Genomic DNA, 27,864 nt, shown 5'->3' with positions numbered 1-27,864 from the left:
TAGGTTACAGCTTCTATGGTTAATCAGCCCCTCCTACTACGTCATTCACATTCTACTAACAGAACACCTTCCCTACCTTGTTCATCTGGATACATCTGTAGGGTGTGAAGCACAGTGTCAGTAGCTCCTTGCTGGGTTAAAATTTCTAGTGCACCAGTGCACTCAGCTACAGAAGCAAGTAGTTTTAATCCACACTTCTGAATGCTAGGATTTCCAATAAACTAATGAAGACATGAACATAAAATCAGATCAAGTTTGTTCTGCTTACAATGGCAACAGAAAAGTTGCTTGTTCTTAAAGTTGTTCTTTAAGAACAAGCGACTGTTGTTCTTAAAGTATGTGAAATTACAGCTGATGTGACAATAAATAACAATAATCACAATTTCAAAAAGGTTTCTATTTCAACCATCAGTTTAAGCTGATTTAAATCAGTTTAAGTTAAATCAGTGATAAGTTTAAATCCCCAGATTTTTACCTTTGATTCTGAAAATATTCCCTAGCTGGTTTTCTAATGGAAAGTGGGACTTTTTTTCCTCAAAGTTTCAGTACAACCATTTACAAGTTCACACCATTTTGCTAGGATAAGGAGAGTGAGAAAAAGTACTTCCTTTGTGGTTAAAAAGGAACAAAAATGGGGTTCTTTCAGAACTGGCACAAGTGATAAACATGGTGGCAATTGAAAAAAAACACGAAAAGAAAAAGATATGAAGCAACATATCTATTACAACACCCCGCCAAGATTTTAAAAGTTTTGGGTTTAGTTGTATAGCAATTCAATAGGTTATTTGTGATTATTTTCCCCAATTTTCTCCCACTTTTAGATGGAGGAAACCTAGATGAGGCCTAGATCTGAAAGTGTGCATAGCTGTCACAGTGACTTGCAAATCTGCAAAATTATTTCAGTGGAGTCATGCCCGTGTTCCTTCTTATTCCTTCTCTAGTTTTTCATTAAAATGTTAATTTCTAGCTGTTCTGGTTGATATTGTAGTACCCCAAAACACAAACCAGATGGGTCACAAAGAGCAGTCAGGATGGTCACAAAGTACTGGAGACTGTAATACATTTTGAAGTAAAAATTATTTTGCCTCCCTTGTTAACTCTTATATCCTCAGGTCAAGAAATGTCCTTTAGATACTCTAGCACTCTTTTGCCAAGAGGCATAAATTTCCTTGACTGAAGGTGTTTGGCAAGCCTAAAATTGTTGAAAGATTTCTGAAAAACTGTGAATTGCTACAATTTGATTGTGGTCATGTGAACCTTGGAAACCTTGTAGAGGTGGGATTCTTCTGAAGACCATGAAGTTAAACATTTCCTATCACTAGGATTTAAGGTTCATTTGCTGTGCAAAGTGCCCAGTGTTTCCTTTGTTTAGACTGGGTCTGCTTCAGCCTTTCCCTTTCCAGCTTCCCCTTCAAGGCACTGTGATCATTCTGTTTTCCAGTGGCTGGAAAAAGTTATAGAATTGAACAGTGAAAAGAATGGAGACAACTGAGAAACACTGTTCTGTTGAAAGTAAACAAATATGTATCCATGAAAGCCATATGAAAGAACCACTCAGTTCTATGTGTAGTTGGGGTGTAGGTATGAGGACACTTTTCATGTATAAGCTTGTCCATTAAAAAATCGCAAATAACCTGTATGCTTGAAAAAAGATTAGTCTTATTTTTATAAGTATCCTTTAGAGATATTGTATAAAGAATCATCTAATACACTCCAGAAAAGAAAGTAAGAAGAAACCCCAAACGATAAATGAAACTCAAGAGTTAAGATTAATTCTATCAAATCAATAGGAAAATCAATGCGGAACTAAAACTTACAAATGATTCACCATTGCAAGTGTAAAATAGTTACAAAATCCATTAGGATAAAGCTTTAACTATACCCGGTTCAAAGCATTAAGCACCAATGAATGAGTTCCTTCCAACAGACACTGGCTTTTAATGACTTTTACTGTAAGTACAAAGGCAGCATCTCCCACATCTCTGGAAGAACCATTCTGGTGTTCATTCTTCATATCTGGAACAATGGAAAACAGCCTTCCTCAGAAGAGCAGATTTAATATTCTCCCCAGTATTAACCCAATATTATTAACCCAATATAACAATCAAATTGAACACACAGGTGACTCAGAGAGCGTATCTCAGATCTTATGACATTTTCAGAATGCTGTAGTTACAGAGACTGGAGTCCCTCCAGATTTACATTGTGGTACAAGTACATTGTGTTTGAAATGACGATTTCAGCATGTGTTTGCTCACTGCTTACTGTGAAAACACAAAATCATGCCAAAAAACATTGCAATATATTACTTTTTTGAGTTACTGGGTTTCTCAGTGTTCCTGATACCTACTTCAGAATGCCTCTTCCTTCTGGAAAGGAGACACTATAGAGAAGCTATAAACTAGTTGCCCTTTCTCACTTGGCAGCACATAATAGGCCAAATTTTACGCACAGATGACATTAAGTGGAAGGGGAGTACAAATAAAGGAACTGAGAAAGGTCTTTCAGATTTACCCTTCTTGTAGTCAAGTGGCACTACAGAAAGTACCCAGAAATCCTTTAAAAGGCACTTCAGCATTCGTATTTGTTCCGATTACTATTTTCCCTATGAATTACTTTTTATTCCCTATTTAACCTGCAAGTTCCAACATTGAGTTGGCGCTCTCTTTGTTTGACTATACTTTAGAAGGGCCTCCCTTTCATGATACTGGCAAAAAAGTGCCTTGCCTACATGTTAGAATACGTATGTCAAGAGTTAATCCTGCTGTTTATTGAAAAGAAAGGAAAGTATTAGGATTATAATTCTAGAAACAGAAGGAAACTGAAAACCTGCAATCAGTCTGCATATTAGCCAAGTTACTAGTTTCAGAGTTACTGGTTTTGTAAATGTTCAACTAAAACTGCTGAGAGATACTTGCAAAAAGTTGCTCTGGAAAAAAAAAAACAGTAGCCCATGTCTGCACTCTCACACTTAATATCAGAGGAAAGAAACAGGATATACAGCAGTAAACACGAAAGAAGAGTTCAAACTTTCCCCAAATTCTATTAAAGGTATAGAACTAACAAAGAACATATTTTTCCCACAGTAGATTGCCTTTAACGAGTTTTTTTTTGAAAGGAATTTCTAAGCTAGTCAGTTTGGCCTCTCCTTTTCTGTAGAAAGTAGTATATAATAGTATATTTCATATCTTTAAATCACTGTCTTTATTTTTTGGTGTCAGAGGTCCAATTTTTATGTTCCTTCCAAGAGATACTATTAAAACAATTGCATTTTGGGGTGCAGCAATGTTGATGTCAGTATCACCATTTGCTCTCACTTAAAGGGTATCTATGACGAAAATACACAATCACAGTGATAGCTCCACACTCATTCCCTTGATTCCTTAGAAGTAATGTAGCTAACTCTTCACTGATGAAATCAAGGGGAAGTCAGCAATGATAATTTTGGCCTGTTACCTTCAATACCTCAAAAGTTTTCCTCCATCTTGTATGTTCTTGAAGAGTTACAGCTGCTCTCTGCTATGTACAGAACTCCAGTAAATCTTTTGAAGTCCCATTAAAGGCTGTCTCATTAGATAAGAAAGACTAAAACCCAGGTATCTAATTCTGTTCTCTGTTTTGCTGTATGATGCCACACCAATTATATTTTTGGATGACTTACCGGGCATCATAAAGTGTAAAAGGACTCGAAGTGCTTCCAGTTGTAGAGAGAGTGATTTTTCATGTTTCCTCATGGCTTTTACAACTTCTGATACAGCTACTGTCATTATATCCAGATGAGGGAAACTGAAAATATTGTTTACAAAATAAATAAAAAGAATGCATTTCTAAATTTTACATGTATTTGCTTCCTTAATCACACTGTGTGATAACTCTTTAGAACACTGTAAATCTTGTGTGAGCTACAAAATATAAGTTAAACTATGGTACTTTTCTTCATCATAGCAAATACATTATTTTTGTGCCATTCCATGAATCCAGCCTATGTAACTAATTCCATTCTAGACTACTGAGAGGTAATTTGCGATCCAGTCCAGAACAGTGACACACAGAGAATATAGTATTTCACTCAGGATGAGTGGTGGATTCATATATTCCACTTTGATACCAATCCAGATACGTGAAAAGAAACATCTTCCTTAATTTAGTGCTCCACAACTGTCATAAAATACTGATGAATTGTCAGATATTTGTAGAATAAACAGAAAAATATCAGTCAGGTTAGGTTCTAATCTTGAAGAAAAAAAATAAATCTCAATGTCATTAGCATTCCTAGAAATGGCAGTAGCCAAAGGCCACTAATTCACTTTTAAGGTTATTTTATTCTTTCATTTTATAATACTTCTTATTCCTGTGAACATTTATGGAAGTTTTGAGATTTTCTTCTTTATAAAATGAAATTATTCATAAGAAATTCTGTGACTATATCTTGAGTCTGTCATTTCTTCACAGACAGCTTAGCATATACAAAGCTTTCAGGGAAGGCTGGAAAAACTTGGAATCACGTTCTTCCCACCCAGTATACCACTACTTATGCGTCACAAGTTTGATTTTCCAGTCATGTTCTAGAGCATTTGCAAAAGCCAACACAAAAGTAATATTAACACAACGTTATTTTAATAACCAGAGTTAATATTGTGGGAAATTTCTTAGTTCTCAAAGGAATTCAGTGTGGCTAACAGGAGGGGAAACCATCTAGCAATAGTCTATTCAAACCTCACTGCTCAAGAACCACGAAGGGAAGAACATGCAGCTCCCTACACATATCCACCTGGGCATTTGACTACAGGGCTTAAAAAATTCAATGTCTTGAATGGGGCTGTTAGCCTGTGGTCAATTTTAATATGAGTGAAACAGTCAATAATTTAAATATAATCACTTACAGCACTGAATCTCAGAAACCTTCACTTTGGAAGTGGCCACGTATTTCTAAGAATATTACCTTCCTTCGAAAACACGATTCAGAATTCTGCAGGCACTTTCAGCCACTTCAGGAGAATGTGGATGTTTCCTCATTATATCCAAAACATTCATATGTATTCCTTTAGCCAAAAGTGTCTTCCTAATATTTACTACAACACAAAATAGTAAGCATCCCATAAGTAAATCTCTCTCTCTTTATGTATAGGTTTCAAAACCAACGGAACTGCTAACTTTTTTTCCCACCTTTTACAATTTTTTTCCTCACCAAACACACACATCATAAAAGTATAAATTAGCATGGGAAACAATTTCAGCTGAAGCTGACTTCTGTTTGCATAGCTTAATCAAAAGCATTATAATTCCTGAATGCCTAATATGTTTAAATACATCTGCTATTTTTACTTATATTAAGTTACCTTAAGGGAAGGAGAACGTACAGCTTTACTTCCATTTTCAGAAATGTTTATTCTTAAACAATTTTTCCTTTTAATTGCATTCTGTGATCATGTAGAAAAGCTAGAATTTAAAACTTTCAAAAAACCTTTTAACTTCCAAAATAAGGCTTCAAAAATTATATTATATTTATTAATTCTATTTACTTTGTTAATTCATTTTTTTAAAATTCAAGCACCTAAGCACATGTTGTAGCTATAATGTAACCAATACAGCTCAGAACACTATAAAAATATTCTACATTATCATGGTAACTACCACCAATTCTTGTCATTCCCAGTTCAGTACATCCATTTCAAATGGTTAATTCAAGCAATATTCAAGCATTGTGCCAGAGGGTTTTACTAAGCTTCTTGATGTCTATCATTTCTGGCGTAAGCACATTCATTTAGGGGGAAAAAAAGAAGACAAAAAAGACAAAATAAAAATTTGCTTTAGATTTCCAAATAGAATCAGAGGCCCACTTGTCAGTAACATGTTATGAAAATACCTGGTATAATATATAATGGTGTGCATACATTTATGAGATCTATTTCTTGATATAGATACATATTTATCTCATAAATAACTATAAAATATTTTCATTGTTAGGATTTATGTACTTGGATGGCTCAGTAACCTAGTGATAAAACAATGCTTTCTCACCTAGAGAATGATAATTAACTGCTAGTCTTTATCTTCCTATCTAGCCAGTGGTTTTCAATGTGCAGCCTACAAACCACTATTTTGAAGGGTTCTAGGAAATGTATCTCACAAAAGCAGGCCAACTGTCAGCAGGCTTAAATACTCTACCCAGGGGTCCACATCTCCACTGGAAAATTTTGAGGGGGTCTGCAAATCGAACTTGGGAAACCATGTTAGGGACACAATCAGGACTAAAGCAATCTTGAAAACTGTTATGCACATGCTTAACTTTCTATAAGTGATTTGATTCACTGAAGTCAACAGGACTGCTCAAATACTCTGTGTTAAGCAAGAAAATGGTATTTGTTGGGGTGTAATCCTTACTCACGTGATTTTCAACAAATGCTGGTCTTGATGAAATTCAAACATGTGATAAACAAGCATACAAAAAGAATGCACTCTTTTCATGTCTCCTGCTCCAAAAAATAGCAATTGCAACACATAAACTGGCAAAGAGCTCTTTACTTCCACATACTCTCTTTGATACTAGCCAACAATAGCTTTTTCAAAGCAAGGAATAAACTTCCTACTAAACACAACTGCATAATATTCTAGTCACAGGGAATATTGTATTCATACAACAGCACACTAAATATTATTTAATGTTATGGTAATAACTTTCTGCTGAATTAGAAAGTAAAGATAATTAAATTCCCTTACCATTTTGTTGTGACAAAATTGCCAAGGTACTAGCAGCTGCCTGAAACACTTCTTTTGAAGATGAGTGCATCAGCATGGACAGCATCACTGCTCTGTCTATTGGGAACCTTTCACAGAGAGAAACAAATCACTGCACATTGACCACATTACAGCAGTTACTTCATATCTGTAGTTCAGTCTCCGAAAAAGGTATTAAGCAACATAATTAAATCTTCAGATGATTGTACTTGGCTTCTAATATAAGGCAGCACCCTCCCCCCCAACTATCCCCTTTCATCTGATTTGTGGGAAAATGAGCACTGCTTTTCCATACTTCTTACATACGAGATATCGTTAATCTTCTCTATTTTCCCTGCTCTTAAATTCTTTAGTCCTCTCTATCCTTGTTGCAACTGAAGAAGAAATTCCTTTTGAACTATAAAAATTAGCTGTATTAGACTGTGTTCTGACCTTTTATTAAAACACTAGCAATTTTGCCTGAGTCAAGGTTAGCACACTTTCAAGAAACTTTCCCAAGTGTTGTTGATCACCACGCGTTTCATCATATATTAGAAAACAATAAATAAAAATAAAAATAATTGAAACATGAGACCCCAAATGGCCTAATAGCAGGCTTTCGTTTTTTTCATTTCCAAAAATACAGTTCAAGATATTAACACTGACTGATTATCTCCATCTCCAATCTTCTCATGAAGGTTGCGTTGATACAGAAACAGATTTTTCAAAGCCCAGCATGCAGCCTCCTAAATATAAACCAAGAGGAGACAAAGAATTATGAAAATATGCTTTTAGAATATCAAAAATATATGAAAAAAAATTAAATAGTTTGTTTTTCAGTCTATGACAAAGGTACAAGGTGCCTTATGTAGAAATACAACAAGATGTGGACTGTCACATTCTTTACAGCTGGGATAGGCCTGAGTTACAAACATTTGCCACAATCTCATTATTTGATTTGCATTTTGATACCTATTTTAGGCTGAGATTAATTCTTCTGTTGATGGGCTTGTGTTTTGCTGCTGTATTCAGAAGAGCTACGTAAACAACAATCTTTGGATGGCCAAAGTTTCAGGTAACAAGTCTCATCTTAACTACCTACAGTTGATCCAAAGGAGTAACTGAAACCAGTTGAGGTGAACAAAGATAAGAAAGGCAAGAAAGGTTAAGATTTATTCTAAATCTAATCCAGTCCTTAAGGCCTTGTTTGCCCGAGGATATACAGGAGAAAGTGATGTTGCTAAACATTTTAGTTAATGCATAATGCAGTCTCTCCACAGCCCCATCATCCAGAAATTCTCACCAGCACATCTGTGTTTCTTCGGTGCAGTTCTAATGCTCTGTAACATGCTTCCAACCAGCATAATTTTTCTTCCTCCTCCTCTTCTTTTCTTTCCTCTAAGTCTTGGTTTAAGAATATTGTTTCAGCTTGAAATAAAAAAATATTTACAATAAATTCTTGTTGTGCAAACAAAACACTTATATCTTAACCTTCCTGTAGTCATGGAGGTGCTCACACTGCCTATGTGCAAAAATCAGCAGGAGGATTAGCCTTTTCTGGGAAGTGAGAACTCTTTTGACATAAACTCTATGACAGATTTGAAAAATGTCTTTAAGGTTATAAAGGGACTAAAAAAATTAATTATAGTGCAGTAAATTAGGGACATAGTTACAGACCAGTGAATGCTCAGGCTCTGAAAAGACCTGCACATACTTTTTTTTTTGTTGTGTGTTTACATACAGAATACCACAGACATAAAATATAATTTAACCACTTACCACAGAGCCATCTAAATTCTGAAGCAGTGCCATTAAAAAATGAAATGCAAATTGCAGTTGCTAAAAGAGAAATATCTGGTCCTAGAAAGTGCAATAGAATTTAAAAGAAATAATTTTATACCTGTGATTTTTCAGCATTTAAGGAAAAAAAAAAGTATCAACAGTGACCATAATATCTGAGGCTTACTGGAGTATGTACTGATTTCTAATCTTTGCTATTCTGGGGACTCTTAAACAGCATCTCTATTGACTTTTGTATGGAACAATTACTCAAAGACAAAGAGGATCAGATTCTTAGCTTTTTGCAACTAACTAAACTAACTTCTGTTTCAAAATAATACCTGGAGTGTACTCAAGGAAAAGTTTAAATTTTTTAATTGATTTCAGAACTCCAGCACAAGCATTGATTTGGTGTTGCTATCAGCTGCCACAATGTAATGAGTACTGTCATACATGGCAAACACAGCATCAAATTAGTGTTGTTATGTCTAGAGATTTTATATTAAGTAGGGATTATACCATATTTGCCTAGGAACAAACAGGTTGCTTTGTTAAGATCTGTCAACATAACTTACCAGCTCTGAACACTGTGAAGATGCTGGACATATGATGTGAACACAACCATGTCATAGTAAAACAACGAACTGTAAGCATGTAGGAAATCTAGCTCTGTCAAAGCTATCCTGCCTGAGGCTTTCATGTTAAAGAAATGGAGTTCAAAATCATTATAGGAAATTACCACTATAAAAAAATTAACAGTGGACAGATAAATGAAATAATGTATTTATGTATTTAGGAAGAGATTTACTCACTTAGAAGAGCTAAACAACTGAGAGCTGCAGCTTGTAACTTTGCATTTTCAGGATATGTTTTAGCAGCCTTCACAATGACTTCTGGAACTTTATGTAATACAAGGATATTGAAAAAATTTCCTGAAAATACATGAGATATTAAATTAATATAAACACATATCTAGGGCTTTACACGCATTTAACATAAATTTCTCAGCACACAATGCAAAAACTTTGTAGCAAACAATGGATTTCTTATCAGAGGGCTTGACACAACAGTGTTTGTGGAAAGAAGACGTCAAGGATAAAAAATAGCTGGGATCTAGGTTCTTTATGGTTTTTTTATGAAAGACTGAGGTTTAATGCAAAATGAAGTGCACATTGTCATCAAAACAAGAAAAAATACAGTCAGTGTATCACTTGCAGACTTCCTGCCAGGAAACAAATACAGTCCTGGTCTTGAATTCCTGCAATGATTTGATTTATCCTATCAAGCAATTGGTTTAACCCTGGTTTGCTCTCTGTTTTTGCCCTCATTAAATAGATCAAGGTCAGCATTATAAATACAGAATACATACATTCTGGAATAGTAGAAAAAACTACCTTTTGGTGATAAATATATTTAAAGCATAACTTTTATTATAGGCTATTTTATAGCCTACAATACAGTATTTATATTAATTTTATACTATAGGTTGAATAAAAGGAATTCTGCAAAAAGCAATCACATGAAAATAACTTGCCTGTTTGTTGTAAAAACAAGTATCATGCATAAAATACTACAGCAAGGCTCACTTTGTAAAACATAGTTTGATAGCTACGCTTTCTATTTTGATATTAAATTTTGTTTAACTCTTGATTAGTAAAAATGAGAATCACACTAGCAATGTGACAGGTCGGATTAAAATCTGTATCAATGTTTCTCAAACCCTTCAGATGAGGTACAAAATTAAGAAGTCTCCCATATTTGAGAATCAAAACTACAATTGCATACTGAAGACAAGCAAACCTAATTTCTTTCCCTCAGTTCTGGTCCTGAGTCCTATAGGTGCTGACTACCTTCAATGTCTACTTTTTTCACCAGAAGATAAGTACCTCTCCCAATGTTTTATGGTTCAGTTCAACTAGACCAAGTTAACAGAATTCTTAAGAACAGACTTTAAGGCAAGTCCTTTCCAGATTCATCATTCTAAAACCCTGGCCTTAACACCTATTACCAGTGCAACTGGAAACAGTATTTTTCTTCTTACCCTGTAGTAGTGTGGTCATGTTATACCAGCACTGCTGTTTCTTGCTGTACTTTAATGGAAATGGTATGTTCGTGTAAATATGTTACTTACCTCACAAAATTAATAATCTTAGGCTATGTGATGAGTTATTACAGGTATCGGTCAATTAAATCTAGGGTAGTCATTACTAGATTAGCAAGAATGCGTGATGGTGATTTTGGAAGTTAGTAGATGCTGACTTTACCATTCCACTGCCAATTAACACGGGTTGGAAGACAGTGTCCATCAGAATAATTCTGGAAGCCGCACTGGCTATATGGAAATATTCCAGACTATTTCCAGGAGCACCCAGCAATTTCACATCTGTTTACCTAACTGTGTGGTGCTGTGGACAACTCTTCCCATAACTCTACTGAAGTGGCTCCTTATTAAGATGAAGGGCATCTGTTATGCTGAAAGAAGAAATGGATCTTGTGGCTCCTTTACTTGTTGGTCAGCATACACATACAACAAACGTGTGACTGAAACCAGGCTGGCTGGGCTTAGGGCAAGATCAAGGCATGTCAACAGAGTTGCTGTGTCCCCACAAGTGCTTGGTTTCCCTGCCTATCTTCAGTTAACATTGCACAGGAAAACATTCAAGGGTAACATCACCTTTTGCCAAAAACCTGCAAATACTACCTCAGTGACCACCACATTTTCTTGAAATTTTTATTTGGCTTTCTTAAGGGGAACTGGAAGTTGCTCTGCGTTGTACTTAAATTTGATCTGTATTTTCTACAATATCTGCATGAAGAAGCAGAAACAGATGGTGAAAGGACGGGACTGACTTGATTAAGGGGAGTCATGCACTGGTACCAGCATCTGCAGTAGCTTCAGGCCACCACCTGCAAGAATTGGGAAGCCTAACTCATGAGAAAAACCTTGGCTGAGTCCTTGATGAAGAAGAGCCTGCCATGGAGTGGGGACTGCTCAGGCAGCTACTCACAGTGGTTTTGTATGCAGCAGGTGGAAAAACAGTTATTTTCATTTGACCTTCCTATTATGTGGTCCTTGGGAATTGCTCAGATCGGCTTATTAAAGTGGCAAGAGAGAGGACAGAGCTGCTAAGAGGCACAACAAATCCCTTTTTGACATTGCCATCATTTTTCTTGATGTAACACTAGCCCATGTAAGCCTAGACAACGAAAGTACTTTTGCCCAAGTCAAGGGAAGTCTAGGAACCAGTGGTTCTTTCACTGCTGCAGCATAGGGGGTCCCAAGACAGGCACCACAGCTGGGCAGGAATGCAGCATAGGTCTCTGAAGGCAAATGCATTGCAAGGAGGAAAAACACAGTGTTGGAGAATACCTCCTAGGTAATTCTGTAGCTCCAGTTGTTTCTCACACATTCAGCATTGCCACTTCAAAAAAGAAATCTATAAGGAATTTTCTTGCTTTCTTATAGGAACTTTATATAGAATGGGATCTATTGATCTCCCATTCTCATCTTGTGTTTCTCCCACTCTTTTGTCTCATTTTTTCCCCTGCTCTAATCTTTTATGGCAGCTTCTGTCATTGTTACTAATGTTTAACATGAAAGGATACCATATTGACTGTGGCCAGTGTTACCTCAGTATGTTTACATCATTGAAGACATGGAGCTATACACCACCCTGAGGATTAACTGGAATAGTAGTTCTCTCGTTGCCTGTAATGCTTGCTGTCAGTTAACTCCAACTCTTACAGAGTCAGAGTAAGCTAACCATAAACAACTTTGTGAACTTACCCAATGTAAGCTTATGCAACAAACAGCAACTCACTTCCTGAACTGTTTCACTATTGGGGAAACTTTTCATCATTTCCACTATAATGTTGTAGCAGCGAACATTTCCAGACATGAGCACTTCAACATTGCTGGCTAAAGAAAGAAACAGAAATAAAAATTGCTTCTTAAGAAAAAAAACCACCCATGTTGATTGGATTCTAATTCAGACTTTATTTAAATAGATTTATTTAGAAAACTGGGCCTATGTTTCAGTTTTTGCCTTGCAACTTGACAGAAAGGTGGCATTTTTTTTCTTGGTATTGCCATAGAAGACACAGAGTCCTGTCACTGACTCCAAGGGAGTTAAGCATTACTCTGCTGAGGTCTATAATCTTTCTTAATCATTCTTTCAACAGCTTGGCTCTCCTATATACAACATAAAAGGAATATCCACAACTGTATTATTAAAGATAGTAAGTCTTTTTAAAGCAGCAGGAGATCTTAAAATTAATATATCTCTGAATATTAAATGATACTCTGTAAGTTGAAAAAGCAAGCTCTGAGTGGGAAGCATTTCTGAAGCATTCTATTTGATATTGAAGTAAGGTACTTTCACAATGCTTTAAGAGGACAGCAATTTATTCATGTCATTCTCAACTGAAAACACCTTTTTAAAGGTATGTTCCACAAAATAGTATTGCTTCACAGTAAGTTATCATTTCACAGGTGACAATTATAAACATATTAAAATATTCAGAAGATTCCAAACTTGTTTACTACAGAAAGAGCATAATTAACTGCATGTTTAAATCCTGCAAGAACCAAACAATGGTACATTTGCAGGGAGCCACCATTTACCAGAACAAGCTAGAGAAAAGGAGGTGGAATGGATCTCATTTATTCTTAACCACCAAAACTTGGTCATCTAGGTTCTCACAACAACTGCTGAAGAGATCTGAGCATTCCATATGGTGGCTTATCCCACCTGTAACAGATACCTTAGGGTTAGGTAGATTTCCTCTTGAGGTGCCTGTTTCTCCCCATTAAACAGAAGAGAAGCTTGGATGGCTGCCCATGACTACCATTTGGATGGCTAATATTCTGTGACCTGTCACCTCCCTATGGACTTTGGAGGACAGTCAGCAGCAAAGCATTTTCTCATTCCGTTGAAACTACTGAGATTTAAAAGAGTTCTTGTACTGCATTGGAATAAACTCTTACCCTTCAATTTCTCATGACATATGAGCTGGAATAAAGTCTACATATGTGTAACTGAAAGAAGGTATAGCGAGGTACAAATCCTTGATTTAACTCCTTTGGAATAAAGATCTGAACTTCAGCATATGGGGAGACAAACATTTTACTACCAGATAAGCTAGAGTGTGTAATTACAGGGAATGATTTTCTCCATGGTGGCCTTGAAGGAATACATTTTCTTGCAGGTATTGTGGGATGTCACAAACCAAGAGTATGAATGCTGGCAAAAGTAGCCTAGCATTGTACATTCCTGTGCAAACTATCTCTGTTTCTCTGACCATTTTCAATCTTTTGTATCAGAAATGAGAGTGCTAAATACCTACTTTAGAGCAGGTCTGTCATGCCCTTCTCTTGTTACGCTTTGTGTAAGTATTTACTATTTTAAAAAGTACTTAAAAATCTGGCATCCTCTTCCTTAGAAAATGGCAGTAACTTCTGGGCTAGGCTAAAATTATTTCTGGCTCAAGGAATACTTAACTTTTTAAACACAAACTGGAACAGCATGAAGTTTGAGAAACAGAAACTAAATAGCTTGGAGTCTGATGAAATGTGGGACACTCCAGTCCAGTTCTTGTTTTACGGCATACATGGGGCCAGCATGGTTCCCACAGAGCCAGGCAAGATGTATGAGCAAAGCTTTGTGAGGAATCATGTTTGCAAGAGTACAAGATTACGTACCTCATGGAAGACATGGAGAGCAGGATGCTGCTCTATGCTTGCCAAAATTGTGACTACCAGCTGGAAGCTGACAAGAGTTGCCTCTGTGTCAACAAGATCAAATTACTGTCAACAAACTGACACAAAACATCAAGCACATTTCTCAGGATCTGATTTTGCCCACAACAGGGACTGCTGTTATCAGAAGACAAGACATAATGAAGACATTTTCTTCCAGTCCTTTTGCACAACACCTGAGGACACCGTTAAGACTCTATAATGTGCACAGTGCTACCAATGCTCCTCATTGCAGCCACCACTGAATGATCAGAGGGGGTGTCTGTGTACCAGATACCTTTTCTCAGCCCTGGCCATTGGATTTGCATGGGTGATTTTCCCCTTGTGGAACAGCCTCTGCCAACAGTGCTCCTTACCTGCTACCCAAACACACTGAAGATTTATTTAGTCAATAAATATATCTTATTTTTCAAGCATTAAAAAAAGACAGGGCAGGGTCTTGAACTTTGACCTCTACAGCCATGATGAGCATCTTTGTTACCTCTCACTCCAAGCAGAAGAACGCCTCTTTCTGTTATGAGAGATTTCAGTTTTATCAGAATGGCTGAATATGAAAATTTTGCATGAAAAATTACAAATCAGTATTTCCCAAAGAAAACAGAAAAGTAATTTCTCTTGCAACTCCCAACCAGTTCTCACTGATTTTTTATAATTACTGAAAGATTACCACAAACTGAGGTGAGCTAATGCACACTATGGGAGATGAGGAATTGAAAATAACTTTCAATAATGCACTTACATGGACCAGCTAAGGAATGTAATGAATAAAGTGCAGGAAGAATCACCTCTTCTTTCTCAGGAAACTCTTTAAATACTTTCAGTATGATCATATGATCTTTGCTTTCAACAAATTCAGTCAGCTGCTCTTCTGGAACTAAATTGAAAAGCAAGAGAGACACAGTATGTTTTGAAGAAATAATTCACATCCTGGTACAACATGAGAGAAGATAATTGTTTTTATCAAGTTTCTTTATATTTATTTTCTATTTTTCACAGGAAGTAAGGTAGTCTCCACACACATCATCTTACACATTTATGACTCCTTTTACTAAAAACTGAGCTACTTTATAAAGACCTTTTTCTAGCCTGCACTTTATGTAACTGAGTTCTGACTTTTAAATGCTTCCCGGTGAATCAGTATCTTAAAAGAAGTCTTTTAGCCTTTTTCACAGAACAAACTTCAGATATTCCTCACCAAGACAGTATATATTGAAGGAAAGGCAGTGAAAACCATTTGATGGAATGCCAATTTGCATACTGCATGATTTTACTTCACTTCTCAACTTTTTTTGATAATGGAGTTCTTTCCATAAAGACTACAGCCATGCTTTAATAATATCTTACCTTCATTGTAATAACGGCTTATGGTTTTTCCATCCCTGCCCCCTGTCATTTGTACTGACATAACTGCGTGGCTGTGCAATGAACCAGATAAGGGAACTGATCCAGGTTGAGAAAGAATGACACATTTTAAATTTCGTAAGCAGAATCATTTTCTGAATCTGGTTCAAGCTAAGGCTAGGCAAACATTCACATTACAATAACTGACAAGGTGGCTCAGATGCAGGAAAAGATAGCCATAGGCAACCCTAGGAACTTGTTACATTAGCACTGCCATCAATAAGAAGGTATGCAGGTCTGTACCCAGAGCAGTCTGTAGATCTGTAAAAATCAGGGACTTATAAAAAACATGCACAGAAAGTCTAAGAAGCTCAGACCTTTGTGGAGACTGAAGAGAAAATACAGCAGGACAAAGTATTTAGGGAAAGTGGAAGAGGGGAAGGAACGCAGAAGATAACTCCAGGCACACATGTGTGGGAGGAAGACTTAGAAAAAGCAATAAAAATGGTGCCAGAAAGAACAAAGCTGAAGAGCTGGAGACTATCTTTAAAGGAAAGGAGTACAGCGGACTTGGTAGGAGTGCTAGTATTTCTCAATATTTGTTTTGAAGCAAGATACTCAATGCAAAGCAAGGCTGCTACAACAGTGGGCCTTTTGGCCATTACACATGCAGTTCCTGAGAATTTTGCCAAAATTCAATACATGGCAAGTTCATTTCTCAGAATAAACAAAAGAATATCATACAGACACATATTCATCTTTTAGCATTGTCAGGATCAAAAGCAAAATCATGTATTTTTCTAAAGTGCAAACATTTTGCTTGATTTTAGAACTGTTCATACGTTACTAAAATTTGCCAGTCTTTAAATAAACAATCCTGTTTTTTAAGAGTTAAAATCAAATGTCACTAGTCTTTGTTCCAGTGTTACTAACATTGAATCCCATCTTTTCAGTTAACTCTTGAGTCAGAAGTGAAGAGACATTTCGATTTTTTTAAAATTTCATATTCATTGCTCTAATTTAGCAAATTTGTGATATTGCTTGGAAAACTTGTTTTGTGCTAATTCAAAGAACGGATATAATACACACAACAGAATCTGGAATGCAAGAATTCATTTATTGCAGTTAAACAAACATCTGTGGTCCCCTTCCAACCTATACGTTTTTTTAACTTAATAAACTACAAGATATAAATACCTTTCTCAAAAAGTTTGTGTAATGCTTTACATCCATGTTGCTGGATCTCTTCATTTTTAGGGAAGGTGTGCATGGCATTAAATACCAAGGAAAACACATCCACCTCTTCCTCCAAGAGCAGGAAAGCAATTACATCTGAATAGCAGAAGAGATTACATGTTGCGCTGATTAGTTCTCAACATTTTCATTGAAGCACTGTACTTAACCATTACAATTCAAAGTTCTTTAACACTGTCCTTAACACTTACTATGATGGCTCAAATCCAGGTTTTTGTATAACCCATGAGGAAGTTATCTCTTAAGGCAGTATTTTACAATACAACTGAGATGTTCTAAAACATTACTGCCAAAAAGACAGTTTCCCCTCTCCACTCTTGCTCCCACCTTGCACTGCTTTGGTACTTGTCTGACCCCTCAATGAGCCAGTTCAACTCACTAAACTAGTAGAAAATTAACCCATCCAAAAAAACCCTTTTTGCAGTCACAGCAAACTGAAAGGTTTCCCTAAGAAGTAAGGTTGATGGAAGAAAGAGGGCAGGACTAGACTGCCTGAGGAAAACAAGTGGGGATTTGAAATGTACCTGTCAGCTACAGTGAACCATTAAATCAGTCCATCTGTATCATAAAACCCTATTCTCGCTCTCTCAGCCATTCGTTCAGCCTGAACTGAAAAGCCAATGTCACTGTTGCTTTTATAACATTAAAAAAATTCTGCAAAAAAATATTACTCTGTAGCATATGTAGACAAAAAGATTCATAGCCCTGACAATTTTTCAAGCTTACAGCAATAACAATAGAATTCATAATGCCTGTTCCAGTGTTTCAAATGCAGCTGGGATTTTTTGTGGCTGGTTTTTGTTTGTTTTGTTTTGGTTTTTCTTTTTTTAAGAGAAGATCTTTCTATATGGCATTCACACTGGCCTGTCAGCTCTAGTTATAGTGTAATTCAAGTTGAGAGACATGTAGAAATAAAGAATACCAAGAGATTTTTCTGACAAGGTAAAATTTCAAATGTTTTTCTGAAGTAAGGTAGTTGAAGTGAGAGTTTAAGTTTGGTTAATCAACTGCTGAGAAGAAGAGTAGCAGTCAGGAATAAACTGTTACAGAATATCCAGTCAATAGTTTAAGACCCTTTATGATACCTCACAATTAAAAGAAAGAAGCTGCTTATTACAGTTACTCACTAATAGCCAGATTTTGCTATTATTATTATTAATCACACAGTATAATGCCTTATAACAAGATCTGTATTACCCAACTTCAGCAGATAAAAAGTTAGGCATCCAGTCTAAGATAGTCCTCCAGACCTCTCTACAATCAAAAGGGAGAGGAAAACAGGTTTAAGAAGTAACTGATCTTATAAAATAGACAAACGGATAGCATGAACCATCCTCTGAAAGTGCCTGTCTCACTCTACTGCCTACAGCAGAAGCTTGGACAGCTGGATTATCTTTAACTACAAAGCCTGTTAAAATCAATGGAAACACTCCTAATTCTAACAATAATTTGTGCTAATATTATATGCTGCCTCAAATAAAACTAGCAGAATCTCTCCCTTAGGGTCTCTCTTTAATTTCAACAGAAGATCAAGAACCTCAGCACCACGAGAAAAGTTCTCAGTACCTGGTAAGATTAGGTCTCTGCAGAGCAGCATAACAGAAATGTCACAGATGATTTACTGTTTTCAAAAGTACTAACCAGTACTAAAGGAAGCAAGTCAGAATGTCACCAAGTTTATACTTAGGTAAGAAAAATTAAGCTTTTACTTATTTTACTTAACTACTTAACAGCAAGTATTTGTGTCTATGCTAATAACAAGTCGGCAAAATTAAGCAATCATGTTTTTTACAGCCTTGCAATTTGGAGAATCATTTCTACCTGGGTAAAAAAGGTGCAGAACAGTACTCATTATTTTGTATGCAAGTACAAATGAGAAGTGACTTTATGGAGTAAAACAGAGAGAAAAATCAGGTCTGACATGTACAGTCACTTACTTTATACCACAGTTCTGTGGTATGAAGGATTAGACAAATTAGGAAAGTAAAACACACAATACCTGACATGAGCAGTAGATTTAATGCTTTCAGTCCTATTACTGAGAGATTTATATTTCCTTTGTGGACTGTGAGCATTTTAAGAATCTGCCTAAAAATGGAAAAAAAAAAAAAAAAAAGGAAAAAAGAGTTATGGCTAAAGAAATATTAACATACACAAAATTTCATCAATTGTTCACCTTAAAAACAAAAATACTTACAGAAATTAACAAAAGCTTAAAAAGCTCCCTATTCATTTTTTTAAAATGTTTATTTCAGTTTATGTTTTTTTCAAGTTAGCAATGAAATAATGTTGGTATTTTAACTATTATCATACTTCATTAAAATAGTGATGCATAATTTATCAATTTTACTTTATTTTTTTCATTAGTTATGTATATTAATTCTACAGAGGACAAGTCGCATTCAGGATGGGGTTACTCTACAGAAAGCAGGGTTGTGGAGTCCAGCAGACTGTGGACAGTACGGTACTGTTCTGTCTGTAGCAAGAGCTAAGCCACAGTGAACGATCAAGGGTTTGTTGGAAGAGAAGCAGCAGTTTCCCAGCTAAAGAACTTGAAGAGCACCTTGAAGAACTCTACCCTAAGTTTCCACCATACAGCACTTACATGATGCTGGACCAATCACTAAAAAGAAACATTTCATAGACTGCCAATTGTATACTCCTTACTTTCTAGGTGGCCCAACTTGAGACCCACAGATATTAACCCCTGAAATGCTGCATCAGAGTCAACCAAAGCTGACTTTTTGAACAGAGAGTGCCAAACAATGCCAAGTACTCTGAAAAATCCAGTGCATGTATCAAACTGAGAACCCAAAAATCAGTTGACAGTTTTAACATACTTTGCTCAAACTACCATCTGTAAAACAGGGACCACAAATCCGTAACACCTTCTCAATAAACAAAATTTTAAAAGCTGTAGACAATACTGATGAACACTAAGAAAAGCTGAGAAGAAAATGAATAGGCCAGTTTTCACATAAGGTATCACTAATGAACAATAAATAAGGCAGTGGGCCAAACACTGAATGATGCTGATGACAGAAAATAAATAAGTGTTGATTTTGCCCTGAAGGAAGCGTATCTCAAAGGGGGGGAAAAAACCCCAAACTGAGTAATTAAAAACTAAATAAAAAAGGATAGGCTTACACAAAAAACCTAAAGAAACCTTCATTATTTTATTTTCATGATTTTGGAGAGCTTGACTCTACAATCTTAATAATCTTCAAATGTGAATCTTTGTATATATAATATATAATAAAAATGGATTGTGCAGCAGTCTGTGATACTTTAGTAGATACTCTTGATGTGTCTTGAAAAACAAAATGCAGCATTTAAAGTTTCACCCAAATTTCATTCCCCAGCTCTAGCAATGATGTTGTTTGCCTTGCTAAAGTAGTCTAACTTTATAAGCTAGAATGAATGTAACACTGTTTTATTTCTTTCCCCTTCATACTATGATGTTTGCTAGTTTCTCTCTCCTCTGCTGTAGCACTAGTGTTGTAGCTGTGATGACCAAAGTACACGTAAGAGGGAAAATCTGATGGGAGACATAATATCCTTTACCTTTTTCAAGACAGAAAATTATAACAGTATCAGTCCAATAAAAGATATATTGTCTGTTCATATAAACTATGCCTTGCTTACATACTTACACTCTCATGAACACAAAACTGCTATTGAAATCTAAGGTTAGTCAGAATACTGTGCAGGATGATCTTAACAATAGAAAATAAAATCCAGTTAAATGCAGGGGTTTTTTTTTTCCTTAAACTGAGAATAGATACCTCACTGAAACTTCTGTATGCACACTTTGGACTTTTAAGTCTACAGACAAGGATAGATAGTGGCTTTTGGGGTTTCAGTCCTGAGGCAAATTCTTATCCCAGCATACAGCCCACATGTATGGACTAAGTAGTAAGGTGATGAGTCAAGGAAAACAAAGAGCCACGCTAACCAAGCTGGTAGAATAGCTAAACAGACACCTTTAAATCTGCTTTAGCCTCCTGATTAAAGTATTCTAGTCTTAAGCATTCCTAATGCACTTTATTGTGTGGTTGCAGGTGTGCATGCACATGCATACATGTGTAGAAACTGTACATGGGGTGAAGATTCCTTCACCTCTTTGCTCCCTAAGTAACTGTGGCTTAGACTTCCTTGCTCCTTATACCCTGCATGGATGGAACCCCTGCCCTCCCCGAGTTATCAAATGCTCTGAAGCCATGAAACATCTCTCCCTTGTCTACCAATGATTCACAATTTCTGCTGCGGGGAAGGAAATCTGCTTTGAGAAGAGGGCATTTTATAGAGGGTGATCCGTTTCAGGCAAGTGTTCATATATAAAGACATGAGCTGGCTCACTATACTGCAGGGTAAAATAATCACACACTAAAGCATGTCTAATGCAAGGAGAAAATTCCCTGCATCTACTCTCCCATTTCAAGTACAATCAAGCATGAGGATGTAAAACATTCTAAACTTCATCTACTGTACGAGAGTTGAATATAACAGATTACAAAACATCTCATGAAGTCTCTTTGAGCTTGCAGAAAGGATGCAAATATATTGAAGGAATTTCCTTCCTTTATCCTCACAGTGACAGCGACTACTTAATTATTTATCACACTGTCAGGAACACCTAAATCAATAACAAACTACTGTTTGTAAACACAACTGTAATGTGGTCAAGTTGGCTTATGGTTGAGAGACAAGAAACAAATGCTTTTTTCTAGCTTAAGATTTCTTTTCTCCTAAAATAGTTACACACACAAAAGTGAAAATCTCTTGCAAAAAAAAATGACCTTTTCTTCTCTACCATAACTGCTTCCTGTCTTGCTGCAAACAGCATGTAGCCAATAAGGTGTTGATGCACTAGTCCAATCCACCTACAAGGAACTTGAGATACAATTTAGTTGGCTTGCTCTGCCTTTGGCACTGACAGAAATGTCTGAGCCCACTCCCCCACTAAGAACAAGCTTCTCCACAGCACATAAAACTGTCCAAATGTGAGACAGGGATACACAGTCAGCTAAAGTATTGGTAGTGGGAAGGGATCATGTACAGCAATGTTATCACTAGATCTTTAGTGAAGTTTGAGTTTGAAAAGGATGTTTTGTTCAACTGCTCATACCGTGCAGGCTCTGAGAAGGCTATGGGAAAGATCAGTAATTTTTCCGAGACCCAAGGATGAACAGCAGAATCTCTAGCTCTCAGAATAAGTCTCAGTCAATTAACAAGCCTTTAAGCTGCCAAAGAAATCATAACTAGCTTATATGGCTTCATCTCAGTATTTCCTTCCTTATGAAAAGCAACCAAATCACTTTCGCTTTCTAACAAAAATTGCCAACACTCCTTTCAAGGGAGTTTATTCACCTACTGACCATGTATGTACTCTAGCCACTGTAAAACAAACCAACCAACCAACCACCACAAAACCATCTTCATGCAAATGATCTTACAATAGCAACCTTTCTAAGGAAGGGTATGGTGAAGACTATAAAGGCAGAGGCACGTTCACTAGGGGAGTTACAAGGCTGTAGCTTCTTGCTGTCATTATCAGCCCTGAATGAGGCAATCTGCCCAAGTGAGAGAACACCAAACAAAGCCCTTCTTCCCTATTTGTATTATACCTACATCTACAACTAGCATTTGTGCTACGGAACAACTATGGAGCTAACCTACGTGGGTTCTCATCCCATCTAACCACAGCCATCCAGAAACCAGTTGCTTTGGCTCCCTCAACATTTAATGGACAGAGATGAGCAAGTCCAAACCACAATTTGCTCCAGGATAACTTACTAAAAAGATGGAATGAACCATCCTCTCTGAAGGTAATTGTGTTCACTGACTGTAGTTCACTCACTGTAGTTGAGGTGACCAGTGTAAATACCAATTTTTAGACAACTAAGATCAGGTGTGACAAATACATCTTCTCTCCATTTGCGCTACTTTAGGCTTATGGATATAATTCATCACATCTGGAAAGAACACACACACACACACAACCATCCAGGTAATACTGCATCTGTTTATTAAAATACAAGTCCTTGATAACCACAGAATCCCAGCATTGCTGAGACTGGCCGGGACCTGTGGAGGTTTCCTATTTCAACTCTCCTGCTCAAAGCAGAGTCAGCTACAGCTGATTGCTCAGGGCCATGTCCAGTCAGGTTCTGAATATCTCTAAGGCTTGAGACTTTACAATGTCTCTGGTCAACTTGTTCCAGTGTTTGATCAACCTCAAAACAAAAATAAAAAGAAAAATTTAAAAAGTTTGCTTGACTTTTTTTTTAATATTTAAGTGGAATTTCCTGTATTTTGATTTGTGCCCATTGCTTCTCATCCTGTCGCTAGGTGCTACTGAGAAAAGCCTGGCTCAGCCTCCTTTACTTTCTCCATCAGGTATTTATACACACAGATAAGATCCCTGCTTCTGTGAGTTTCCCATTCTGAAGGTTGAAGAAACACACAACAATCTTCAACCATTTAGAAGCTGATGGAATAACATTATATAAATATATTTCATTGTATACATATGCTGCCATGATAACCAAGCATTCTGGAAGACTCTTTGCATACAAAATACTTACTGGTGAACACCCAGTACTTCCCAGTCCTTCCCAACATCCTTAGGAGCTATGTTCTGTAGAGTACTTGGACAAATTTCTATTAATTTACAAAGAAGTGACCAACCCATCTGTAAAACAAGAATGCAGCTATTTTAGAACAGGTATTCTGTTTGAAACTTCAATGTTGTCTTCTAACATTCTTGACTTTTGGAAGACATGTTCTGAAAAGTTATCTAGCTAAATCATTAAGGGAAAATTAATTAACACAAGATAAGAGAAATGACATAAAAAGTTAAAAGATGGAGGTAAAACAGATATGCTAACGATTCTGAATGCATTGCTTGTAGGAACACATCACTTTCAATGTGCTTCAGCACTGCTTGAGGATAAAGGATGCACAGTTAAAAGAGATGCTGACAGAGAGAAAACTGTGATGTGATCTATAGTACATCATCATGGGCCAGGGAAGACCACTGCACTATTACAGGTAGTCCAGCTTTATTGAAGAACAGGTGTTTCCATAAGAATTTGCCATTTAATTGCAAATTATAAAGAGAAAGGATAGGTTTTTAAAGGCGTCCAATGTTTTAAATGGATGAGATACCTAAATAATACTATATGTTTCATATTCTCGCCATCAATCCTCAATACTGTGTGCTTTCAAAATGTAATGAAGGCAGTGAAAGTTTTGAAATCACAAGGAATGAAAGACGAACTAAAACCAATATATTTGTTCTTAATAACTACCTGCTTTATCCTATGCAAATTATTTGACTTTCAAACATCTCTAAATAATGCCAAAACTGAAAAATGTTCCTCTTTGGTCTTCCATATTGGAGAAATCTGCTTTCTTATGAATGCCTGCAGGCTGATATGATTGAATGGGCTTTGGTGAGGATGCAGTAAGCAAAATCTGTACAAAGGATTAACTGATGAGCAAGAAAACCTCACTGTATTGAAAGAGAAGTGAACTGAGAAATGTCAACATTTAAGATGAAGCAGATTTTACAAAAAGGAATTAAAAAACGGCATCTAAGTTTCCTTGGCCATGTAAACAAAAAAAACAAAAAAAAAAGTGGAAGTAGGCCTGTGTGCTTTAAGAATAGGGTCAAGACAGAAGATAATCTAAGTATGGCTCAAAAACTGTATGCGTAACTGGATCAGTTTCTGGCAGAAGAGTTATATAAAGCAAAGAGGTCAAGACAGGACAGCCAACAACAGGAATGTAAATGGCTACTTCCAAGGAGTTTAACGACAAAGTTCATGGAAAGTGCATGATCTCTAACCCTGCAGTCTGCAAGACTAGAGACATGAAATTTCAAGTCTGGTAGTGTAGAAACACCCATAGGAACAGCACAGGCTTGAATCTAGATAGCTTTCATGACAGCTTTGGCAAACATAAAAAAGGTGATGTAGCTCCCTGAGAACTGGAATTCTGCTTTTATCTTTCACATATCTGATTACATGGGTTATGTTCACACTATCTGCAGTAATTTTGTTTCTGTTTCAGTTTAGATTTGCAGAGCCAAATGTTTCAAGCCAATTACAACCTTAACGTCTGCAGATTGAGCTTGACCACGGTCCGATTCGCATGCTCTTTTTTTACTTGGACACCAAGCTGGCTTGCTCTACACGAGACTGCAAACCAATTATTATGGACATTCAGGAAGATTAGGCTGGTCTGTGTAACTGAGTCCTAACTAAACAGAGGTGCAAAGAATAGTCTTAGCAACCATCAGTCCTCCCCAAGATGAGGATATACAATTACCTAATTTTCCACATTCCAAGAGCTTATCAGTGACAGTCAATCAGGTACAGATTTCAAATCTGCATAGCAAAGACATTGTAGAGGTGACCACTAATTCATACACTGTGTATTGGTTAGAAAATATTTTATTTTAGAAGTCCCACTTCATGCCATCCTAACTGTTCTTGTAAAATTTAGAACATGATGAAAATTAGCTTAATGACTTTAGAAAATTCCTTTTTGTATTAAAACTGTTTCTGATGAAATTTATATTTCCATGAAACATTTTTATTTGGATTGTTGTGACTCCCAAGTATTAGCAAACATTTATAAGAACTGTGGATCCAGAGATGACCGATGCAAACATCTGACCTGCTGACATGTGGTCTATTTTACAATATTAAAATCACACTCTGAGATAACAGAGAGCTTATTATCTGTTTAATAATCATGTAGGAAAGTATGGGTCTTATAAATAACAGAAATCCTAAAGGTTACAGGGGAAGAAAAAAAACCAAACCCAGTAAACAAAGATGTTCTTATAAACACTTAAACAGGTCCCTATACACAGGAACAGTTGGTGGCAGCACTGAAACTCTGTTATTTTTAAATCAGACCCTTTTCATTTCTAGCGTGCAATGAATTTATATTACATTAGGTCACACCTTCTACATGAGACAATAAAGCCCTGCTGCTGACTGCTCTTTACTGAAGTGTAAACATATTTTGCTCTAGAGTTTCTAAGCTGCTCCAATCATTGCCAGAGTAACTGCAGAAAGAAACCACCATATTTACTTAAAGGTGTCTATTTTATTTTAAGGCACTATTGACTTTCCAGCCCAGTACCTTCCTACTTCTAAAGAAGCTTGCAGAGTTTATGCCTGTAGTCCGACTTGCACTGGTACTTGCAAGATTGATCTATTAAGCATATTTACTCTGTACAAGCCAGTGGAACAGCAGCACAAAGTGATGCTTTATGACCAATTAAGGAAGGGAGGGAAAGAAAATCCTCACTTCAGATATGTCTCTGTGTTTATTCTCTTATGTGAATCAATTTTATTACAATGCCAAAGCAAAAGAGGTGGATTAATCCACTTATTCAATGAAAATTCATTAGTAGTGTAAAGAGACTGCACTGAAATCAGAATTACGTTATCACTGCCATAAAGTGAGAACTGTGTATTCAAAGACTGTAAACGAATTGCAGTGAATGAAGCAAGAAGACAGAGCTCTACTAACATATTGTGGATGTTTGTAAATATCGTAACTGAATGTGAAGGAAGAGCTGCCTAAGACATTTTACGAGGAACAGGATTTAAGCTTTGCACTGGCTATGAATTTCACACTTTAATACAACATAGTAATGCAAAGGAGCTCCAAAACTTCTAAACTGAAAGACTGGACGACTGCATATGTAGACAGACAGAAGATAAAACTAATTTTAACATTCTATATTAAATCAGTGAGGTGTTTTAACACAGTTAAAATGAATATTAAACAATCACTATTTTCCTTATGCAATTCTGAGAGTCTTGTGCTGTCATTTCAGACCTAATTCTGGTTGTGGCTGGATTTCATATTTTTTACTTCCTAGTCTAAAGTTCTGGGCAGTGGTTTTGTAAATTGTTATATGCATAATATGCTTTATCCTGAAAATAACTGCTGATTCATTCTTCTTTCTTAATGACCTTACAATTGAATAGTAAAATTAGTTAAAACTTCACTCTGCACAAACATTTAGTCTTCAAAGGAAACGTGAGACCACCGTTATTCCAGATTAATCACTACACAAGTACCAATTTCATATTTAATCTGAATTTTATGCTTTTGACCTCTAGCTGTCTAGCTAGACAAAAAAAAACCTTAAAATATACTATTATTTAAGAGACATTTGTGATATAATTTATGTTTTGCCTTCTAGTTGAATTGAAAAAAGTAAAAGATGCCAAAAATATTGTATCCATACAATTATGGGCTTAATAAAAAAAAAAAATAAAAATCAAGTGAGTTGCACAGAAATCTGGAGCTTATAAACATCCTTTAAGCACAACACAGTCAGAAATTTAATATATGCCTGCCAGGAAGGAGCTGTTTCACATGACAAGTCTGGCAGCTGTACCATAAGTACAACATCGAAGTGTACAAGTGCCACACCTAATCTAAATGGGCCAATGGCAAGTTACAGAAGCAGCCAAGCAGAACCTTAAATTGCAGAACCTACTCTTAGCTAAAAGATTTTTTTTACCCCCCACCCCGCCGCCCCTTACAAAACTGGTATAGTACAACTCTCTAGGATAGGGCTACATACGTATGAATTCATATTATAAAATTCTGCTTTTCAGAAGTTTGTCTAACCATGGCAAAATTCAACAATGACACGTACAAAACGTATCAGATAACACTGCTGGTAATTTGGAAGCCTCTGTCACGCAGTATTCACCCTGCTTAATTTTTATTTTCTACTCCGCCGCCTTCCGCCCTTTAAAGAGAGATGCAACGAGTGGTATCTGAACAAGCTGGAACGCTTGTCCCTTTAAATGCAAGCGCCCTTCTACAGACCGACAGCACTTCAGAAAGTGGCCCAGAAGAGAGCAAGTGAAGTAAACAAGCCGAGCGGTAACCTTCCCTCCGGGAAAGGGCTGCCGCGCCCGGCTCGTCCCGAGCAGGGAAGCCGGCGCGGCGGGACCGCGGCCCCGGCCCCG

The 27,864-nt window shown here is 36.6% G+C and overlaps 1 protein-coding gene across 1 annotated transcript in view; it reads right to left on the bottom strand.

Moving 5' to 3' along the window:
* Positions 1 to 27,864, bottom strand: part of LRRK2 (leucine-rich repeat kinase 2) — an 86,711-nt gene that overhangs the window by 42,150 nt on the left and 16,697 nt on the right. Inside the window, exons 4-16 of the mRNA XM_010581087.1 lie at positions 23,437 to 23,543; positions 18,849 to 18,937; positions 16,793 to 16,927; positions 14,994 to 15,128; positions 12,284 to 12,415; positions 9,309 to 9,428; positions 8,021 to 8,145; positions 7,384 to 7,463; positions 6,721 to 6,827; positions 4,943 to 5,072; positions 3,662 to 3,786; positions 1,883 to 2,016; positions 77 to 221 (exon numbers count right to left, since the gene is read on the bottom strand). Coding sequence (XP_010579389.1) covers positions 77 to 221; positions 1,883 to 2,016; positions 3,662 to 3,786; positions 4,943 to 5,072; positions 6,721 to 6,827; positions 7,384 to 7,463; positions 8,021 to 8,145; positions 9,309 to 9,428; positions 12,284 to 12,415; positions 14,994 to 15,128; positions 16,793 to 16,927; positions 18,849 to 18,937; positions 23,437 to 23,543 — 1,564 coding nt within the window. The remainder of the gene's footprint in view (positions 1 to 76; positions 222 to 1,882; positions 2,017 to 3,661; positions 3,787 to 4,942; positions 5,073 to 6,720; positions 6,828 to 7,383; positions 7,464 to 8,020; positions 8,146 to 9,308; positions 9,429 to 12,283; positions 12,416 to 14,993; positions 15,129 to 16,792; positions 16,928 to 18,848; positions 18,938 to 23,436; positions 23,544 to 27,864) is intronic.

This window comes from Haliaeetus leucocephalus, unplaced genomic scaffold, assembly GCF_000737465.1.
Source record: "Haliaeetus leucocephalus isolate CR32 unplaced genomic scaffold, Haliaeetus_leucocephalus-4.0 Scaffold751, whole genome shotgun sequence".
Taxonomy (NCBI): Eukaryota; Metazoa; Chordata; class Aves; order Accipitriformes; family Accipitridae; genus Haliaeetus; species Haliaeetus leucocephalus.
The sequence above is the reverse complement of the archived record's forward strand: the minus strand, read 5'-3'. Positions and strand labels throughout refer to the sequence as shown.